Genomic DNA, 23,143 nt, shown 5'->3' on the forward strand with positions numbered 1-23,143 from the left:
GCTCTAGGGCAGCGGGGGCAGCACAGTGGCAGTGACAGTGGGTGAGTACATGGCAGGGGCGAGAGTTCTGCCGGGTCAATAGAAGTCACACAACAGTGGCACAGCATCCAGGATAGGTCCCTGTTGGGCACATGGGTTCAGGCTGGGTGCATGACAGGCCTGCAGAGGTTCTGCCTGTGTCTGTGTTTTAATTTTTTTTTTTTTAGGGATGTAAGTATAGGTGATTAAGGGTGTTTTAGTTAGTTTTCAAATTGATATGTATGATTTAAGGTATTTATTTAATATTGATTGAGTATAAATTATACAGGAGATAGATATGTAATGTATGAATTATTTATGGTTTATTTATAGAGTTTTGGTGGTTTTTAAATTTTGGTAGATTACCTAAAAATTTATATTAATAAATATATATATTAAATATTAGATATTATAATTATAACTCAGTGTTTTATTTAAAATTTTAATTTTTAATTTATTATTTAAACTTACAATCTACGATAAAACTTAGATAAATTACCAAAAAAAATAAAAAATAATTATTTATAAAAATATAAAATAATTTCTCTAATCTTCCTCTGGTATTTTTTCTTTTTATGTATTTAAATAAATATTTTCAGTGTATATTTTATTAATAGATCCTAAAAATTTTGTGTATTTAATTTTATATATTAAAAAAATCACTTTTTTTTCTATATATAAATTACTCAAAAATATTTAATCAACCTATTTATATTATATTTAATATTTTTAACATTATATTTTAATATCACACTATAATTCTATATTTTAATACTTATTTTATATTATTCTTATCATTATTATTATAACAGTCTGCAGCTGGCGTGGGCAGGGTCTGGGTTGTCAGTGCTAAGCATATCAGGTAAGTCAACCCTCAGGACTTGCCAAACCCTTAACTAGATATTTTGAAAGTAATCAAACTCAGTGTTTCCTAGGGAAAAATACAATTGAGGTACATTATTTTGTAAAAAAAAAAAAAAAAAAAAAAAAAAAAAAAAAAAAAAACAACACACACACACACAAAAAAGGCAAAAGAATAAATCTAAATGTTAAAATGCAAAGCATTTGTGGAATTGTTAGATTTTTTTTTACCACTCCCCATGTATAAACAGGCATACAGTCATTTAGACAAATCTACTTTAATGTAAGTTAGAAAGTCATACTAGGCTCGGAGCAAGATAAACAGGTCCATAAATTACAAAGAGTTGCCAGATGGAGACCCCATAGTAATCTCCCTTAACTGCAATTATCAGCTGGATTTTACAAAGAATCCAAATTTATCTGTGAATTAGCATGTCCCTAGGCTAACATCATATTTTGGTCTGGGACTCTAATGACAATAATCACACCTTTGCTAAGCTTCAAAAGAACCAGGTCAAAGCCACTTCAGTGTCATGTTTGTGACTTTTTGTTCTCTAATAACTTTTGGCATGAGCATGCCTTTGTCTGCCTGTTTACAGTTAAAGTGAATTTCCAAGCCTGTGGACTTGGAAGCTTTGGCTTCAGCCCTAAAATTCCACATTTCTGCTCTTTCCAAATTCCCTTATCTACTGGGCAGCTTTGTAGCTATCTCCATGGCAATGCAGGGCCTCTCCTGGCAGGTTAACCTGTCTGGTGAATACGCCCATCAGAGGCGTGTCAGTACCATTTCCTGGAGCAATCTCACAGGGTGGCTCCACTTTCCATTAGTGTTCAAATACTTTGCTGCCTCCTCTACAGCTGCCAGACCTGCTCCTGCTGCTGCTCAGGTAACTCTCATTTCCCCCTGGCACCACTATAGACAGAGGTGGTTGGTAAAAGGCTTGTACATGTACCTGCCTGTCTGCCTTCCTATCTTTTCCTTTCATGATCTCTCTGTCTCTCTCCTTTTCTCTGTTTGTTCCTTAGGGAGAGCATCTGGTGTGTACCTTACTGACCACCGAGAAGATGATGAGTTCAAGCTATTGGAATGAGATGAACAGCAGCAGCTGTGGGATTCAGCAACTCCCAGAGGTGCTGCAGTGCCAGCCCCAGCATTACCACTGCTACCATCAGTCAAGTCAAGCCCAGCAGCCTCCAGAAAAAAATGTAGTGTATGAGCGAGTGAGGACCTACAGTGGACCCATGAATAAGGTGGTTCAAGCCTTGGATCCCATCGGCTCCCGGGAAGTGCTCTCCCCTCTCAAATCTTCCTCCTCCTACCAAAATTTGGTTTGGAGCGACCATTCCCAGGTACCACAAAGAGAGCTATGTCAGGCTAATAGAGAGGGGAAATCTTGAACCTCATTTCTTTTTTTTAATTTAAGTTCTTTATTGTTTAATGAATTACATAAGTCTCCTTTTCCCCCTGTTGATCTCTCCCCGGCTCCCCCCAACCCCCAGCACATTCCCTTACCCCCACCCCATCTGTGCCCATTGGGTATGCTCATATGCATACCAGTCCTTTGTCACTTCTTTTCTTTCTATTTCTCTGCCTCTGTTATAAATAATGTTACCTCTCAGTGGAATGCAGCTACATATCCAATGTACAGTAAGTCAAAATTTCATCTCTTGGTTGTTCTTTCATTTACTCATGCCTATGGTTGTTTGTAACCAGTTCCCGTAATTTTCATAATTTAACTAGAGCATAGGTTGGCTCATTTTTGTTGCATTTGATTGGAATATCTGATCTGAGGTAGTCTTTTTGCTCCTACCACAAAGCAATCCTCAACTTGAATATGATAATTTTTATAGAATATGTTTTTGTTGATTCACTTCATATCAGAAATAGATTTTTTTGTATCAAATATGATGGCTCAGGGTCAATGACATGTATGGTGTGACAAGCAAATATTTGTGTTCAGCAAATAGTATGCTGTTCTAGGATAAATGACAGGCACAAATCCTTATTTGAATTGCCATATGTGTTTCATATTCTGGAAATGACACATGGCTCTTGCACAGCTAAGGTGAATAATTTATGAATATTGGTAAGAGTATTGAAAGAGTGGATATAGGATTAAGGAAGGCAAGATGTAAGCAATTGTTTATCTGAAAGCTAAAAAGAGTGGAACTCTAAGACACCCTTTAAAATTAAATAAATGTGTTTGTAAAGGGGTTATTTCAGCATCAAGATCTGTACTAATAATCATACCAATGAATGTATAGAAACATTGCAAGACTATATAAAATTAACACCTCTATGTTTTCATTCTTTGACCTTCTTTACATTGAATTTCCATGTTTTTAAACTTTCTGGAAACTTCTGTCCAAACTGAAATTATGTTTTCAAGATATAATTTGTACTGTAAAGAGCTCAAAAAGAAAGAGAGATAAAAGAATACAACCACTGGGATATTATCTTATGTTGCATTATCATACCAATCTGGAATAATATGAATTATTTTCCCTAAAACCTCAATTTCTTGTCAAATTGATAGAAAAAGCAAGATGAATAGATAATAATTAAAAAGCTGAAATTTAGTAAATCATAAATATTAACTACAGAATTTTGAGAATACATTTTATGGCATGTTCTTTAGTTCAACTTACCTTTGTAATAATCCTGGGACCAATTTAAAATCAGATATAAAGCAATATTTCTCAAGTGTATAATAAAACTATTTTTAAATAATTTTAGAGAAAATATAGATAACAACTACAGGGGCTACAGTCTTACTCTTTTCTTTTACCCCTAGTTTAATTTGAGGGAAAAATACGAAGAAAAACCCATGATCTACTGTTAGTAATTTCTTAGTTGAAAAAAACTCCACCTATGTTGAATTCAAAGGGCAGAAAAAATATAAAGGTTAAAAATACTAGTGTATATAAGTGATAATAATGCAAATGTACATTCCAGTAATCTATATTAGATGCTGATTAACAACTAAGTGGGTGTCACCTGTGTTTTTAAGTAGCTCCAAAACAATGAGGTCAAAGACAACAGTTACCATTATCATAAGAATGCTAAAACCACCCTACCTGTCATAGTTATTTACACAATTAACCTCTTTTCTTGTCAAATTGCTAGAAAAAGCAAGATAAATAGATAAAAAGTGAAAAGCTGAAATTTGGCAAATCATAAATATTGACTACAGAACTTTAGGAATACATTTTATTGTATGCTCTTTAGTTCAACTTACCTTGGTAATAATCCCAGGGCCAAGCTGGCCTAGTTTTTTACAAGACTTTCCTTCTTTTTGTCTAATATTTGTTTAAGTGATCTTTAGGAGACTATCTTCATCCAGAAATGTAGTTCTCCATAGGGGGCTCTATAAAGAATCTTAGGGACCAAAAATATGGCCACAGAAACTAGGATAAGAGATTGGAATGGAAGTTGTTGTAAAGTCTGAAATTATTTGCAATTGAAAGGAAAGAAAAGGCTGGATGAAAATGGTTGAGGTGAAATTCTAGATATGTGGTAAAGTAAAAAAAAAAAAAAAAAGTAGCTTCATTCCCTTAGTGAAACAAGAAAAGAGAAAATTTGACAAAAATATTGAAAATTGAGTTAGATATCAAAGGGGATTAACAACTCCACTAAAATATAATTTGTCAAAAAACTTTTAGATAGTTGCCACAAAGAATGTGACTAGGAAGCTTTTCTATTTTATTTTTTTCTCCCTATTTATTGGAAGGGTGGTGTTGTGTAAAGTAGAACCTCAATTTGATCTGAAATTACCTTCATGCTAACAAAATGGTTAAGATATGGCTGGGTAAGATGTGGTGATAGCTTTGTTATGAATTATGCCAAGCACACGCAAGCAGTACATATTACTCAAAATTATTTTTTGTTTATTTTATGTTTTAATAAAGTCTCTGCTTAATATGCTATGTTTCAGAGACATTTTGAGTTGGTATATGGCAATTATTCTGATGCTAGAATTTGTGACCATGTCACCTAAGGAAATGGTTGGTCATCATAAATTCAATTAAACTTTTACTTTATTTTTAGTATTTTGGTGTTTAGGTGACATTCAGACAATTCATATGATTTTTAAAAATATATAATTGCCAGTAGTAAAATATGTTCTTTTTGAGAAACCAAAATTGATGCTACTCTGCTTTGCTTCCTGAATTTTAATTTTAGCTTATATTTTTAATTTTAGTTTTAACCAAATGTTTTTTTGCAAGATTTTAGTATTTTCTATATCTGGCTTTTTAGTATATGTTTTTCCTCTATCACCTTCTTGTGCACTAAAATGATGTTTATAGATGTAAATGTATTTTCAGTTTCTCCAGATATAATGTTGCTTTCTTTCTTGCCAATAATTGGTCAGCTATATTTTATGATTCTCTTGGTTATTATTTTGTCTGATAGATAGAGTGTTCCTCAGAGAAATTTTAATATAGAAACCAGTTACTGGTGAAATATTCAAAATTGATGGTAGAATTAAATTATCAGCTTTATTTATATGAACAAGTAAAATCAAACATGGGTGCAATAAAGTTCATAGATGCATTTAAAAATGAATATGATACTGTAAATAACTGTATTTCTAAAAAATTACATAAAACAAAATTAAAAAAAACTTCACAGCTCAACCTTTTTAAAAGCTTAAATATTAATCTACCATCACAACTCAAAATTACATACTGTCTCAAATTAGTAGCATTGATGTTAATTACTCACTAGACATGTATTTTTCCATTCCATTAATTTAATTTTTCATGAAGTTCAAGGTATTTTCCATGTATTCAGAGGAGCTCTGTGGTGTGAGAAATAGATGAAAAAATATTTTTAATACTAGTTATTCATTGAACAGATATTTATTAAGTGTCTATTATGTAGAAAGCACTGTCATTATCAGGATAAATACCATTTGCTCATCTAGGGAGAGGCCATATTACAAACAGATATACAGGACCTAGTCTTTAGGTATCCCATATATCTATATTTCATTTTTAAATATTATTTTGTGTTTTGGCCATCAATCATCTTATTGAATACACCAAGTTTGGGTGAAAGAAGGAACCTCTTAATGTATATGTTATATGGGTTACCATTCTTTTGAATTTGAAACTTGCAAACAAATTCAACTCTAGAGAGTGGCCCAGGGGAGAACGGGTGTTTATAAATGGTCTCTGCTCTCAGTAATTATTCAGCTGGGCTTATTTTTGTTATATTATTTTTTCCCTTTTCTTTTGTTACAAAGATTGTGGATAGCTCCCTTATTGTGCTGGGATTTCTATACTCTATCAGAATTTTTCCTGTTCTGTGGGGAGGGACATGGTGCTTTGATAAATTGTTGTTCAAGGGTGTGGTTTGTTCAAAGGTGTGGTCACTAAAGTGAATGATTGTTCAGGGAAGTAGGTTGCCTGAAAAAGGAATGAGGTCATAGGATAAAGAGGCACACGTTTTCAGCCTTGGTCATCCCCTTTGTGTTTACAATTAAATTAAGCTATAGAAATCGTGAGTGTACCTAATTGTTGGATGAAATTGTCCATGCCAGTTGGCTTTGCCTTTTGTTTAAGGGAGGTCTAATAAATTTCTAGGCCTGTTTTTAGTCAATGGCACTCACATATAAGCTGTTGTGTGTGTGTGTGTGTGTGTGTGTGTGTGTGTGTGTGTGTGTGTGTGTGAAGGTGGGGGACTTGAGACAAGGGGAAGGGGGGTGAACTTGTCCTTTAACTGTCTTGATCCAAATTTATTTTCTTGATAATTCATGTTAAAACAACTGGGAGATTTGTCATGCTTTAAAACCCCACTTAAAAGTAAAAACCTTTCTAAACTAGTCTATTTGAGCTAACTTTTTCTTCATACCAGAAGCTATTTCAATAGCGATACTTTTTTGACTTCCAGTGGAGCATATATACTTCTCATTTTTTAAAGACAAAAAGCATGTACTACAAAGAGACTGTATACTGTATTTTCTCTCCTAGTTTCCTGTAGGAAAAGAAGAGAAATTATCCTGGAATGAGTCTCTTAAATGAGAATTACTGTTGGAGGAAAGGAATGAGGGGAAGTAGTTCTATTACTAGTATTCTAGTAATTTCTATTGCTTTCTTTACATGAGAACAGAATCACAGACTTTAAATAAGGAAGTGTTTGTTTCATCTACAGACAGATCATTGTAATTTACAAGTTTCTTCCTGTACAAAGTTCAGAATAACATCTCAACAATAACCTAAGGCAGGTGTTTAACCACATCACTGGCTTTGAAAGGTTCTAACAAAACATCTCCCATACTATTCAGGGAATTTATTCAAATGGAAGTTTATCTTGGCAAATTTTGTCAGCATAAATGTCAGGTGGTTTTTAAACATATTGCCTATTTGGAAACTGTTCAGCCTAGGATGTTCCCATTATTACTTTCAGTGATTCTCAGTCATTAGGACTAATGGTAGCATCCACAAGACTCCCAAGACTTTCTTCTTGGAACATTATGTTATTTACTAGTTTTCAAGTAAAGTTTTAAAATTTTAATTAGACAACATGAAAAAGTTCCATGTTCATTTCAATAAGCTTCCAAATATTTAGAGAACAAAGTCCTGTACTATGTATGTAATTTCCTCTGTTTCTTACCTAATTCTCATTCCCAGGGGTCTCACCATCTCTCCTGCATCTATTGCACCAAGGTCTTGAACTCTTAGATCAGAGCTATCAATAGGAAAATGAAAACCAAAAGTTATTTACTGAAGAGGTTCATATTTTGCAGAGACTACAGATCAGTCACAGATAAAATTGTGTGTAGAAAATGCCCATACAAGTGAATCTATGTGAAATATGTCTCAACATGTGTCTCTGGAGAGCTGCAAATAATAAATGTTCAGTGGTGACTTTGGCAGAAGCGAACTATGACACTCTCTAGTGTAATGGCTAAGAGTGTAGGCTTAGGTTTTAAACTTTTTGGGTTTAATTCCTGGTTCGAGGGCTTGCTAGCTATATGCCTCAGTTGTCCCATCTATAATATGGGGAATTAATATCTAATTCATAGTTTTGTTGTTAGAGGCAAATGCAATAATGTATGGTGAATAACACGCAGCACGGTGCCCTGACACATAGTAAGTGTTAATGCTGCATTACCTAGAATAAATTACTTGACTTCTCAGGGCCTCAGTGTCCTCATTTGTAAGGTGAAGACAATAATACCTTCCTTCAGAAATGTAGTGAATATTGAAAAAGATAACATGTGTAGATGCCCAACACAATGACTGGCACAGAGTTGGCACTCAATAATTTTTCCATTGGTATTATCTTATAAAATATATCCAAAAAAGCCCCTACCTGCACAGGCAAAATAAGTTAATGAACTTAATGACTAGACTATAAAGTAATAGTTCCTTTCACACTGGAAAGATGAGGCAAACATATATGCTTGAAAAGCTTATTAGGGCTCTACTAGCTAAGAAAGACTAATAAGGAAAAGCATTAAAGCAATTTTCTAAAATTCATGGTATATAATAAAAAGACTGTAACAGTAGGAATGTATTTATAATATTTACTGGCATAAATATCCTTTAGAAAGAGTAATTTGGGAGTTCTCATACTCTTAAGAGTATTAGAACTTGAACCTCTATATTTGAAATAGAGTTTTTACATCTGTTTTTTTTTCTTTTTTCCTTTTTAAATCGTAGTGACACTGAGCATAAAAGCTTGCTTGCGGTCTGCCTCTTACCTAATGTTTTCTGTAGAATTGGACTTCCAATAGGGTAGAATGTGACTATTTATATTTAAATTAATTAGCATCAAATAAATTTAAATAGTATTCAGTTCCTCAGTGGCACTAGCTACATTTTGAGTGCTCAACAACCACATATGGCTAGTTGGACAGTACAGTTAAAGAAAATTACAGAGAGAGAAACCAAGATGGCGGCATAGGTAAACACCTAACCTGCAGCCTCGCAAAACAATTTCAAAAATACAACTAAAAGTCAAAACGGACATCATCCAGAACCACTGGAAAGCTGGCTGACTGAAACGCCCACAACTAGAAAGAAAGAGAAAACGACAAGGAAAATCAGAGGAGCCATAAAAGCCTGAGGTACGGAGACACAGGCGCGCGCACGTGCGGGGAGGATGGAGCCAGAGAGGACGGGCGGCTGAGTGCCTGGCTGGCGTTCTCTAGCGGGAAGGAGTTAAAAGCTCCAGATTGCTCTGAACCCCAGCTCTGACTGCACTAAACCCCAGTTCCGGGCAAGACCCTGGGAAGCCAGGCTCATACTGGGGTAATCTGGGCTGTAAGGGGAGCGGCAAAAGGCAGAGCTCTGGAATGCACGCAGAGGACGGACTGTTGACTGTGCCGCTGAATTGCCTTAGCGGGAAGGAGACAAAAGCTCCGGATTGCACTGAGCCCCAATTCCAACTGCACTGAAACCCAGTTCCAGGCAAGAATCTGGGAATCCAGATTCATTGGGGGAGAGACTAGACTGTTTGGCAGCAGGTGAAACTCCAGGGTGCCTTTCTCTCAGAGGTGCTTGCAGGGAGTACAGAGGGACACTGAGGGACACTGAGACCCAGGAACCTCATAGGGCAGGGCTGACGGGAAGCCAAGGCTGTAGGCTCCACCCTGAAACTCCGCCCCATCCAAGCTGAGCACAGATGTATTTTAAATATTATGTTATTTTAAAATATTATGTTATTTACCAAATACATACTTACCAACAGAGGCTTTTACAATTTTTCAAGTCTAGTTGAATAAGGCTGTCTCCTGGCGTAGACACAGCTGATCCTCACAACCAATTGGACTGGAGGTCAAATCCTCTCAGTGTACCAACAGCAATCAAGGTCTACCAACACCAAGACTTTGCACTCAGCCCACAAAGGGGGTTACCAAGAGCGACCACTTAGGGAGATTGGGGAAGCTGAGCTACCAGCCCCTATAGGTCACTGACCACACAAAGCCACTCCATCAACACAGGGAGGCAGCCAAAATGTGGAGACACCGAAGCAGGTCACGAATAGAAGAGATGGAGGAAAGTAAACTAATGGACGACACAGTGTTCAGAACCACATTTATAAGGTTACTCAAGAATCTTCTAAAAACCGCTGATAAACTTGAAGAGACCTTCAAGGACCTTAATGAGAATAACAAAAAAATGGAAAAGGACCAGTCAGAAATTATGCATACACTGTCTGAAATAAAGAATATACAGAAACTCAATTGTAGATCACCGTACCCCAAGAGTCAAACCAAAGATCTGGAACATGGGGAAGCAAAAAGCACCCAACCAGAGAGGCGGAAAGTAAGAAAAATCCAAAAGTGTGAGTATAGCGTAAGGAGCCTCTGGGATGGCTTTAAGCATACCAACATCCGAATTTTTGGGGTGCCAGAAGAAGAGAGAGAGCAAGATACTGAAAACCTATTTGAAGAAATAATGACAGAAAACTTCCCCCACCTGATTAAAGAAATAGACTTACAAGTCCAGGAAGCACACAGAACCCCAAACAAGAGGAATCCAAAGAGGACCACACCAAGACACATCATAATTAAAATGCCTAGGGCAAAAGACAAAGAGACAATCTTGAAAGCAGCAAGAGAAAAACAGTTAGTTACCTACAAGGGAGTACCCATACGACTGTCAGCTGATTTCTCAACAGAAACTATGCAGGCCAGACGGGAGTGGCAAGAAATATTCAAAGTGATGAACAGCAAGAACCTACAACCAAGATTACTCTACCCAGCAAAGCTATCATTCAGAATTGAAGGTCAGACGAAGAGCTTCACAGACAAGAAAAAGCTAAAGGAGTTCATCACCACCAAACCAGGATTACATGAAATGCTGAAGGGTATTCTTTAAGAAGAAGAAGAAAAAGGTAAAGGTAAAAATTATGAACAACAAAAAAACATCAAATACATACTTACCAACAAGTGAATCTAAAAATCAAGTGAATAAAAAAATCTGAAGAACAGAATGGACTGGTGAATATAATAGAATCAGGGACATAGAAAGGGAGGCGACAGACAATTCTCAGGGGGAAGTGAGTCTGAGGGGTGCAGGAAGAGATTGGACAAAAATCTTACACCTATGGATGAAGACAGTGGCGGGGGGGTAAGGGTATGGGATGGGGTGGGGAATCAAGTAGAGGGGAGCTATGGGGGGGAAAGAAGAACACCTGTAATAATCATCTGAACAATAAAGATTTAATTAATTAATTAATTAATTAATTAAAAGAAAATTACAGAGAAGTCTACTGGACATGGCAGATCTATATATTCAAGCTGCTCATTTAAATATAAAAATGCCTCTAAGATCATCACATTCAAAAAAATTCATGGTGGTACAAATATGTGATCAAAGTGCTGACAATTTACATAATCAGCTATAGTGGGCACATAGGAATGAAACAAAAAATGAAGGCACAAATTCTCAAAGTATAAGTTTAGAGCGACTATTTCAGTAGAGGAAGAATTAACTTAATAAACCTTCAATAAAAAGAACTTGAATGAAAGATTTTTATGTGTGTATGCATATATCTATACGTTTGTCTGTCTGTGAATTTTTCCCAGAACCTCGCTTTTTGACCGAGCAGATGGTTAAAAAGAGGTATAAAATTAAAAATATCCCCTCCTAAAAATTCATCTTCCTTTCTTTTGGGACTATGAAATGTGTTTCATAGTCTTTCTGAAATTGCCTATCTCCCTTAACTTATTGAATTTTTAAACTTCAGTAAAAGTTCAAATATCATAACCATTTTTATAAGATCAGGTAATCAAGGCACAGAGAAGTTATGTGACTTGCTCAAGTTCATACAACTACTGTATAGTAGAACTAGGATTTAAATCTAGCAGTCTAGCTACAGATATGTACTTGTAACCACAACAGTATACTGTGTATTCCTCGTCTACACATTTGACTTTTATCTATGTTATACAGTCTCCAATATCTGATTCCTATTCATACTTCAGGATCATTTTCTTATAGGTGCTCCCATTATAAATCACTTAAAATCTTTTGGGACATAAGCTTGGGCATAAATAAATAATGTAAAAGAACATTTCAATTATTTTAAAATATTATGTTATTTACCAAAAAGGCAGATATTATTTTTGCTGTTCAGGATTTTTATATTATTCTCATACATTTTATTGATTATTTTGTATAAAAATATACAAAGCTCTATCACTGGGTAATAACGTGATTGAATTTAGTTACGTAAATCTCATAAATTCTTTGGCAGCACTTTAATAGAAATAATATGAAGAAATAAAATTGGCTTGTACCTTATTGTAAAAATTATTATCTCAGTAATGGCATTTGGTTTGTAATTCAGAATCTTTAAAAATATTTTATAAAATTTAAAAATTTTGGTTCCTGCATACAATTATTTTCAATGAAAATGAAACTTGATCCCTCTCTCCTTTATGATCAGACCATGACATAAGAAAGATAATATGGACTGGGGAGAGCGGCTACAGCGTTCAGACAGGATCAAGCCTCAGACTGACTTGTGGCAAAGCCACATACAAGTCCCAGCTTGGAGGGCAAAGCCCTCCCAGCACAATTATAGCCAAAGGGCTATGGTTGTAAGCTTGACCTTGTAGTCCAAACCTACAGTCCTAGGTAGCTAAGGGATGTGGGCTGCGGGGAAGCGGGGGGGGGGGGGGGGGGGGGCGGGGGGGGGGGCGGCGCAGAAGAGGGATGGTGGTGGTGCAGCAAGTACTGCCTAAACAAAGCTTGATAGAGTTCAGAGAATGGCAACAACAGGAAAGAAGCAGATTTGAAACTCGCAAGAACATTGTAAACATCTTGCTCTTGTTTTGCTTTGTATGATCTGACTATAAAACAAAGCTTTGGCTTACAGGCTGTGTCACTGTTTCCTTATCCAGGCACAGTGATCCACCTGGTCCCCGCCAAAAAAAAATCTTTGATGATCAAGTTCCAAAGTTAGGTTCAAACTCCTTACCTTGATGTTAAAGGACCTCTTTAGGATAGTTCCATCCTATTTTTACACTCTTCTCTCACAGTATCCAACTCCTCCTACCTGGTGCTCCAGATACACTATACTACTCTCAGTTTCATAAATAAACTGATGATTTTGTTTCCTTCCTACCCACCCCATTTTGTTCATTCAATCCCTTGCTCTGGCAACATTCACCCTTCCCTCATATTTCTGCTGGAATTCTACCTCTCCCTCAAAATCCATCTGGAAAACTGTCTACTTTAAGTTATCTTCTCCAACCCTGAATCTTCTCACCCTCTCCTCAATGCAATACTCCACTTCCAAATTTATTCCAGGTGTGGTCTCCATTTTAAAGCGAGTATCACTTTTAAACATTTAACTATATGTACTTATATCAAGTATTATAATTTCTGTTGATATTTTTTAAAAATCAAAACACAAACACAAATCAAAATGAATGTTTGGAAGAATAGAATGGAAATTCTCCCTCTCTGCTTGTACCCCTCCCTTCCTTGCTCGCCCCCTCTCTTTGTGATTAAGGCTTGCAAAAATGTATGAATGTGGCTATCAGCACTGGCTTTAATAAAGATATATGACAAGGATTATTTGTGGGTTTCACTCTTCAATTCCCTATTTTTGAACTGAAAATGGATAGTAGGACACAAATTGTCCCTTTATAAAAGTAAACAACACATTAAACATAAGGAGCTATTTAAAAGTCAATTAGTATTCTATTCTGGTTCTTGTGTTCCTTTAAGCATCTGGATTTGACTTGTTTATTTTTTATTTATATGTTCCTTATGGACAAATATTTATGATTACTTATTTTATCAATACTTTAAAGGGTTAGTGATTCTGATCTCCCCTGGATTTGCTGTGATACTTCCTGTAAACAAATTAGCTTGAAGGTGTTAATTAATTTGCTTATAAAGACAGTCCCTCTACTTCCCCTGCTATTGAAATTCTAAGTGAAGTGTTTTTATTTATTGAATCTTAACTCAGTTATCCTGTAATTGATTTAGTTATGTGCTCCAAAATTCCCTCATAAAAACTACTAATACTGTTCAGTACTTGTTCACACACCAAAATACATTTAGAACTTTCCAAGGAAATATTTTTGTCCTCAAACATATTTATCTACCCATTTCTCTTCTAACACAGGCTTCAGCTTGTTGCATAGGTTCCTGCATACAATTATTTTAAAATCTTCACAAACGTAGTTACAGCTAAGAATAGTTCTCTAGAAAACTATCTCTTAGCTCTCAGAACTTCCATAGTAAGTTCTGTATAGTTCTTTTATATCTCTTTCAATACCATTACATAAGAAATATTGAACAAATAACTTTGTTGCACATGTAACCAATCCAGTAAAAATAATGCCTTATATAAATAGATGGTATGTTTTATTTTTCAAAATTCTTTTACATACATTTTTACTCACTATTACTCCAAATATTAAGTAGAAAAAAGCATTATTACAGCCACTGTACAAATTGTACAGTATACAAATAAAAACACGCATTGTATGTTATTTGCCTTGGACAAATAAAGGAATCAAGGCTCAAATAGCTCAAAATAAATTTTCCAAGTTATACCAGCTAGTTAATGAATGCCCTGGGTTTAGAAACTAGCTCTTGATATTTCTACTGTATCAGCTATCTCACTTAACCTTACTAAAGTATTTTCAGTTTAAACAAGTTTATATTTATTCATTTCAGCAAATCATTTGATGATTACCCTTACTGTATATTTTTTTCCACACCAATGCTCCATTATTAGTGTAGAAAGTATAAAAAATATATTAGAGGACAAAAATAGTTTCTGATCTGACTTTTATGGTCTTACCCTGAAATAATCATGGCATTTAGAGTATGTGCTGTTTTTAATATTTTAAAGGAGCATGTGGCTAAGTTTTTAAGGTGTGAGCTACTCAAAAGCTCTCTCACTGAGGTAAATAACAGGGAAACTTGCTCCATTTCCGTTTCATATGATTTTCTAACTCTGAAAAAAATAGCTGTTTTAGCAAACAGAATAGAGATAGTATTGTGACTAGTTGTGGTTTAGGGTATATCAAGGTATGGACAATTATCTCGAGTGACATAATGAAATTATCCCCAAAAGCAGACTGTTTTCAATCCATTTTGATCTTAGAATTAGTAATTCCATATGTAGTGTATACAAGGAGGAGGAAGAGGAGCAAAAGGAGGAAGAGGGATGCTACAACTTTCCAAAGCTGAAAATCGTTACTTTAGGCAGTATGGGAAAATAAGACCTGAATTTTATACTAAAGCTGAGCCCACCCAATTACAAACAAAATTATTTTTCACTATACCTCTACCAAAAGAAAGTTGCCAACAAGACAATATTTATGTGTTTAGCAAATCTGAGGCATGGGAATAAATAACTGAATGCTATGCTGAATATTTGATTTTAAAAAAGTAGGGACTTACTGAAAAATGGAAGGACTTAAGTAATATGAGTACTAAGTATTTTTTTTTTTAGTTTAGAGGCTTCAGAGTACCTGCTATAAATATATGGCACAGTTTATAAAATCTATTAGATTTGTAGTAGAAGTTAAAATATTTAATCAGAGCCATTCTCTCACACAGTCACTTTTGGATGGCTCTCTTGTTTTCAGGCATCCAAAAGTTGCCTTTGATAGTAAATAATAAAAAGGACAAATATATACCCCCTATTTTAAGCACTAGTCAAATTTAACAGTAGAATTATGTTCTATAATTTGAAAAGCAGAAAATATAATGACATATGCTATATATGCGGCAAAGTATAGTAATTAAGAGTGTGAGTTCTGGAGTCATGGTACTTGAGTTTCAGCTCCAGCACCTTAGTATTAACATTGTGATCTTCATCTGGTTACTTAAACAATCTCTGTCTAGCTCTATTCAGATGTATAATAAGGGTATAGTAGTATCCTCCTCATGAGGTTGTTTTTAATATTAAGATAATCTGTGTAGCCCTAGCTGGTTTGTCTTAGTGGATAGAGTGTCGGCCTGCGGACTGAAGGGTCCCGGGTTTGATTCTGGTCAAGGGCACATGCCCAGGTTGCAGGCTCGAACCCCAGTGAGGGTCGTGCAGGAGGCAGCCGGTCAATGATTCTCTCTCATCATTGTTTCTATCTCTCCCTTTCCCTTCTTCTCTGAAATCAATAAAAATATATTTTTTAAAAAGATAATCTGTGTAACATTTGTCACAGAAAGCTTTTAATTGGTGTTAGTTATCATCATCATCAAAAGAAAAGACTGACTAGTTTAAAGGATTTGAAATTGTTTTGTCTCTATGGAAAAATACATTGGGAATTATCTATCTTCACAGAACATTAGAAATATAAAGGAGAGTTTAAGATCCTCTAATCCACACTAGCACACACCTACATACCATTTCTCACACGAGGAAACTGAAGCTCAGGGAGATGATGTGAGTTGTTTGATATCACACAATTAGCTAGTAGTATAACTAGAAGTAGAACCCAGGGCTCCTGACTCCATGTATAGGTCTCTTTCCACTATATTATGATAGTAATCACCACTCACCCCTTCCCCAAATTTTAATTATTTTGTTAATTAAATAAAAGGCACCCCAGAGGCTGTGTCACAGAAAGCATAAGAACAAAAGATATAACTTTTTTTTAATTTAATGATTTCAACATGAAGGATTTAGGTAAGCTATATACAGATCAGGGACACTTAAAATTAAACACACTGATACACGTTATCAAGAGGGAGAGTTAAACTCCTATTCCTGTGGTGCCTTTAAAATTAAGGCATCCTCTTCATTCACATTTTTATCAATTCCTATAGAATAGGCAATAGTTATTTGAGGGATGACTTGCTGCAATTCTTCCTAGAGCTAGATACCACTGAAGTGCCTTCCATTATCAAGATAATGTTCATTTTGGACATTTACTCAGACCATCATACCTAATTCTGTAGATTTCCAGGGAAAAGAATTTTCTTTAGCAAGTCTCTCTGGAATTAATAAACTTTATATTCAGATTGCTTTTCCACCTTATAATCAGCTTAATACTGCTATAGTTTTTCACACTGGTCAGCATCATATGTCTTAATGTCCTTTGATGTATATCAATCTACCACCTTAATATTTTACTTTTTGTAGCTTTCCCATTTGTCCTGTTTTTATGAGGATTGCAATCCATATTTGCCTAGATCAATTCTAATAACAGACTCAAAATAATTAAGTTACAATTTATAGAATTAATGTGTCAGCTTTCTAAATATAATAAATTTGGATATTTTATTTTAGGATCAGACTAGTCTTTGTGCAAATGTACCAATTTCCTTTTCAAATATTTACTAACTTAGCATCTGAATAAAGTAACCCTGCCTCTGGTATGATAAATAAATGTCCTAAAGCTATGCTTTACACTAGTAGATAGATATAGATATGGATATTGATAGAGATGTGTATGTGGGGTTTGTTGTGTGTAGGCCTACTTGTGTTAATTTCTGAAAATTTATAAAACTTCACAGCACACTCTTTTATATTAACCGCTTGGCCAGTAAGTTTTGTTCTGTTTAATGTGCTGATGTCATCAGATTTGAATTGGTTAAAAAGAGGGGGAAATAACTACCATGAGTATAGCCATTTGGGAATTGAATTGGGCAGTATCTGTTAAAACAAATAGTACACATACTCTGTGCTCCAGCAATACCACTTCTTTGTGGGATTTAAGAGAAATAATCACACTGCACAAGAATGCTCATTGCAGTATAGAGAAAACCCAGAAATAATTTAAATTTTGATAAATAAGGTAACAAACAAACATTATAGAACATTACATATTAATTTAAAATAATGAATTGATACATATATTTAATCTATAATACAAGAGATATTGTTTGGTTAATGTTGCAGAATAACAAATTAATAAATGCAACATATATATATATATATATATATATATATATATATTTATGTAAACATGCACCTGACAATGATGGTTACTTTCGGGTAAGGGATTTGGATGCAGGGAGCATGGTTAAGGGAAGGTCTTTGACTTCATGGAGGAAGATCTGTATATAATTTTATGTTAGAACTAGAAGCCCAGTGCACGAAATTCGTGCACGGCGGGGGGTTGTCCCTCAGCCCAGCCTGTACCCTCTCCAATCTGGGACTCCTGGAGGGATGTCCGACTGCCCGTTTAGGATCGGGCCTAAACGAGCAGTCGGACATCCCTTTCACAATCCAGGACTGCTGGCTCCCAACTTCTTGCCTGCCTGCCTTCCTGATTGCCCCTAACCGCTTCTGCCTGCCAGCCTGATCACCCCTAACCACTCCGCTGCCAGCCTGGTTGATGCTTAACTGCCCCCCTGCCAGCCTGATTGCCCCCAACTTTCCTCCTCTGCCAGCCTGGTCACCCCTAACTGCCCTCTCCTGCAGGGTTGATCACCTCCAACTGCCCTCCCCTGCAAGCCTGGTCCCTCTCAACTGCCCTCCCTTGCAGGCCTGGTCCCTCACAACTGCCCTCCCTTGCAGGCCGGGTGCCTCCCAACTGCCCTCTCCTGCTGGCCATCTTGTGGTGGCCATCTTGTGTCCACATGGGGGCAGGATCTTTGACCACATGGGGGCAGCTACATTGTGTGTTGCAGTGATGATCAATCTGCATATTACTATTTTATTAGATAGGATAGAGGCCTGGTACAGGGGTGGGGGCCAGCTGGTTTGCCCTGAAGGGCGTCCCGGATCAGGGTGGGGTTCCCCTGGGGTGTGGTGCGGCTTGAGCGAGGGGCCTGTGGTGGTTTGCAGGCCGGCCACGCACCCTGGTGACCCAAGAGGAGGCCCTGGTATCTGGAATTTATTTTCCTTCTACAATTGAAACTTTGTAGCCTGGAGCGGAGCCAAGCCTGGGGCTCCCTCCGTGGATACAGCCATTTCTGTGGCAGTTAATTCACCTTCTACAATTGAAACTTTGTAGCCTTAAGCGGGTGAGCCCGGCCAGGGTGTGCAGAAAGCTTTGCTTCCCCTGTTGCCACCGGCAACCCTGGCCTGCTCTTTCAAGCTCCATTCTGCCGCCATTTGTTTGAATTTGTTTACCTTCTATAATTGAAACTTTGTAGCTTGAGTGGAGGCTTAGGCCTGCAACGGCTATGGAAAGCTTGGCTTGCTCTGTTACCTGGGAAACCTTGCTCTCTGTGGCTGTAGCCATCTTGGTTTGGGTTAATTTGCATACTCGCCCTGATTGGCTGGTGGGCGTGGCTTGGCTGGTGGGCGTGGCTTATATAGCGGAGTGATGGTTAATTTGCATATTACCATTTTATTAGAGAGGATGTGTCCATGTACTATTGCATAACTTAAAAGTATCCCCTTTGCCCCCTATGTCTCAGAAGCTGCTTCTATTAGATCTGAGAGCCAAACCCACTTGAACTTAGCTGTATTTGTAACCATTTTCCCAAACTGAAGAACATGTACCTGCTTGGTCTCCTATCTTAAATTTTCTGCCTTTTAAAGCAGTTTCCTCAGCAACCAACAGGAAATCTGGGAACACATTCAAAGGCTTCCTTGTAACATTAAGCTTGCATTATTGGTCTTGATATAGCAGGGAGAGGGAGAATGAAAATGTTACAAGTTGAACCAAAGGAAAATAAAAAGAAAAACCATGGTGTGCAGAACATTTGGCAGATTGAGTAAACGCATAGATCTGTTTTAAGAACAGCATGTCACACCTAATATTATTGTACTTCCATATGATTCTGTCAGTATTTCCTCTGTAAGTCCATATTCTGATATTCAATAGCCTCCTTGTTCTAAAAAATACTTTTATCATTATAGGAATGTATCCTGGAATTGTGTCAATTGGTTGAAAAGTATAGTAATATATGAAGAGATTAAGTAATACTATCAACTCTTTGCATATTAAGAAAGCTATGCATCCTTGCTGATTTGAGAAATATCAAGAATGTTGATATAATCAATAGTATGACTTTTATCTACTCATTATTAAAATCATATTCTCCACTTACATGGATCCTTTTTAAACATCAGAACCTACTCTTTGAAATTAAACCAGAAGCAGACCAAATAAAACATAATTAAGGGTCAGCTAGAAGGAATCTAAGGGGAGTAGTCTTAGTTGAGTTTGCAAAGGGAGTTTCCTATATTGGTTTGAGAATTTTTACATTTAACATTTTTATTGATAAATTTTGCATATTGTTAATTGCAGACATAGTATACATTGGGATGTATATTAACTGAGTTCTAAAAAAAGAATGCAACCTAAAAGTACAAGAAGAAGACATTATCATGAAAGCACTGTTGAAATTTTCTTATTAGGTTACATGCAAAGTTGACAAATGAATTCAGTAATGTGCTCTTTGGATAGCTAGACATCATCTAGGAAAGCATAACATTCTTATTTCTGATAAATTGGGTTATCATAAAAATAAAGAAAATAATGCATTCAAATGACATGGATCCGTAACAATTTCTGAACTCCCCCCCCCTTTTTTTTTCTCTCAACAGGAACTCCATTCTCCAACTCTAAAAATATCTACTTGTACCCCAAGCACTCTACACATGGCCCCAACTACTGAGCAGGTAAAAGATTTTATAGATTAGATTTTATTATTTTCTTTTAATGTAAGCCTTGCTCATATGTTTAAACAAACTTTAGACCCTCATAGGGTTTTACACATTCAAAAATGTCGGGAACATAAAACTAGAAAGGGAATTCTCACATATGAGCATCAGTTCAGCCCATCAAGGAATGTGAAGCAAGTGTTTAAATAATCTCTGTGAATTGGGATTTTTCAGTTTCATTGTCTACTCAATCTGATTGCTTTTAGTTTGAGTGCAGTTTATTTTTAGCCAAGGATCTCCTTTTGATTATGTATATTTTAAGGGTCCTTGATTTGAGCACAAAAGAAGTACACAGATCTTGGATTGATTGAGGACCTAACTGTGTGAATGTTAGTACTATGAGTGTACATTCAGAGACAATAACTTATAGGTTCAGAACTAGCCCTTCTCAAAAGTTTGTGCTTTAAAAGACACACAAGGATCTAGATTCCTTAGTATTTATAACCTAATACCCATTTTTAAGATTGTTCTTGAGCCTAAGCATTAGATCTTTAAAAGACACTATAATAATAATGAAATGCCATATTAACAAATATGTGTTTAATGAGCTAGTCACCATATCTCAAAAAGTAGATTCCACGAGCATACAATATAAAGCATCCAAATTGTGTTACTACATAGTAGGGGAGTATAAAGTGTATGGGATTTTGAGGATAAGAGAGAAAGACGAGGTTTCAGGGTGTGAACTTGGACAGTATAGGCACAGATGGACAAAAACTGGTCCCTAGAACTTGGGTAAAGTAAGGAAAAGGTGATATTATGTAGAACTAAAAAGATTATCAAAGAAAAGTTTGCCTACCTCATCCCAATTTGGCCTAACCTGGAGCTAGGTCATTTAGAGTCATGCATTTATTCAGTAAACATTTGCTTAGTGCCAAGTATGTACCAAATATTGCACAAAGATGAATTAGACCCCATCATTATTCTCAAAGAGCTCACAGACTAACATGGGTCACATACATGACAAAACACAAGACAGTGGGATAACGGCTACAATTGAATTTAAAATGGAATCCTATGGGACCACCAAGATATAATTACCTCAGAAAAGTACTAAGTCCACTTAAATCACAGTGCTGTTCACTATATTCAAATCCTGTCAGAAAATTGCATTCACTGATATTTCTCATAATAAAAGGGCTTTAAAATTGAGTTTACTGTATGTTTTATTTCTGACAATAAAAATATGTTTATTGTAGAATTGTGGCACTATAAAATAATATGAAGAAGAAAAAAATAAAGCTCATTCATGATCTCCTCCCCTACCCAGAGATATTACTCTGAGCATTTTGTTTCCTTCCATTCAAATAAAAAATTGTGATCATGCCAAATATGCAGTTTTATAACTTCATTTTCACATAATCTTATATAATATTGTGAGCTTTTTTTCATGTAAATTTTTATTACTCAAGGTGGTTATTTTGATGGCTACATATTTTTGCCTATATGTGATTATTTAATCTTTCCCCTCACCATAGGAAAGTGCTTCTGCTACTGCACCCTATCAACATTATTATTTTAAAAATTTCTCCAGTTAAAATATGGTGTTCTTTTGTTATGTTTATTGATTCCTAGTTTGGTTGAATACTTTTTGTTATTTAATAACCATTTGCTTTTCTTCTATTATATGCCGTTTGCTCATTTTTCTATTAGTGTGAAGATTTTCTTGTTACTGAGGTATAATAACTCTCATTGTATTAATAATATTGACTCTTTTTCCTTCAAAAGTTTGCAAATTACTTTGTTTTAGTGTTTTGTCTCCCTTTTAATGTTATTTATGGCCCTCCCCACCACTACACTAAAGATTTAAGTGTTTAAGTACACACACACACACACACACACACACACACACACACACACACACAGAGTTTTCTCTTTGCATCTCCTTCCATTTAAAAAAAATATAGGATGTCCTTTCCAAACAGATATAATTAATAAATATTATGCTATATTTTTCAAATCATGTGGAAGCATTTACAATGAAAGAAATAGTTTGAAACTCTCATAAAATATAATTTAGAAGGTGTGATGAATTTACCATGAAATTAGTATAATAGAAATACATAGCACAGTGCTCAGCACATAAACATATGCTTTCACACATGTTTTTGAGACTGAAATTAACTACAACACTAAGTCAGATGTCATCATTTATGCAAGTGACTAAAAATTTTACTCTGAAAATTGCTCCCTATTATTATTGATGGTTCCAAGGTCACTAAATAACTATAATTATATGCATTTTTTTATCTTCTCTTCACAGGAACTTCATTCTCCAATAGTAAAAGTCACTACATATCCACAGACCACTATTAGGAGATATATAGTACAAAATCCTGAACAGGTAATCCATGTCACACAAAAATCTTGTCTCAAACTATAATTCCTTAGAAGTGTGAGTCAGTTACCATATCCCTAAAATCAGATTGTTGGACTTTCTTCTGGTTATAAATTTAATTCCTAATCACCATAATTCTAGACAATCATGTGCCCATACATTCTGACTCAGAGCTCCAACAGTTCCAAGAAGTATATACAGTAAATCATTGGGTTATAAAGTCTTTCTATTTCAGCCCCACCCCTGTGACACAAAGGATTTTTGTGCACTTTGAACAAAAGAAAAAAGGGACAAAGTTCTTTCATAAGCTTCATATAAAAGCTATCAGTTGTTCCCTAGCTAGTTTGGCTCAGAGGATAGAGCATTGGCCTGCG

At 35.7% G+C, this 23,143-nt stretch overlaps 1 protein-coding gene across 3 annotated transcripts in view; it reads left to right on the forward strand.

Annotated features, from left to right (window-relative positions):
* Positions 1-1,723: 1,723 nt before the first annotated feature.
* Positions 1,724-23,143, forward strand: part of POF1B (POF1B actin binding protein) — a gene marked incomplete at its 3' end in the record, with an annotated part of 84,644 nt that continues 63,224 nt past the window's right edge. For 2 of the 3 annotated variants that reach the window (XM_079764299.1, XM_079764298.1), the window contains exons 1-4: positions 1,724-1,766; positions 1,906-2,229; positions 20,315-20,389; positions 22,695-22,775. In XM_079764299.1, the coding sequence (XP_079620425.1) occupies positions 1,945-2,229; positions 20,315-20,389; positions 22,695-22,775 (441 nt within the window). In that variant the 5' untranslated portion in view covers positions 1,724-1,766; positions 1,906-1,944. The remainder of the gene's footprint in view (positions 1,767-1,905; positions 2,230-20,314; positions 20,390-22,694; positions 22,776-23,143) is intronic. The other variant, XM_079764300.1, reaches the window with a different exon arrangement.

The sequence above is a fragment of the Cnephaeus nilssonii genome, assembly GCF_951640355.1.
Source record: "Cnephaeus nilssonii genome assembly, chromosome: X".
NCBI classification, from domain to species: Eukaryota; Metazoa; Chordata; class Mammalia; order Chiroptera; family Vespertilionidae; genus Cnephaeus; species Cnephaeus nilssonii.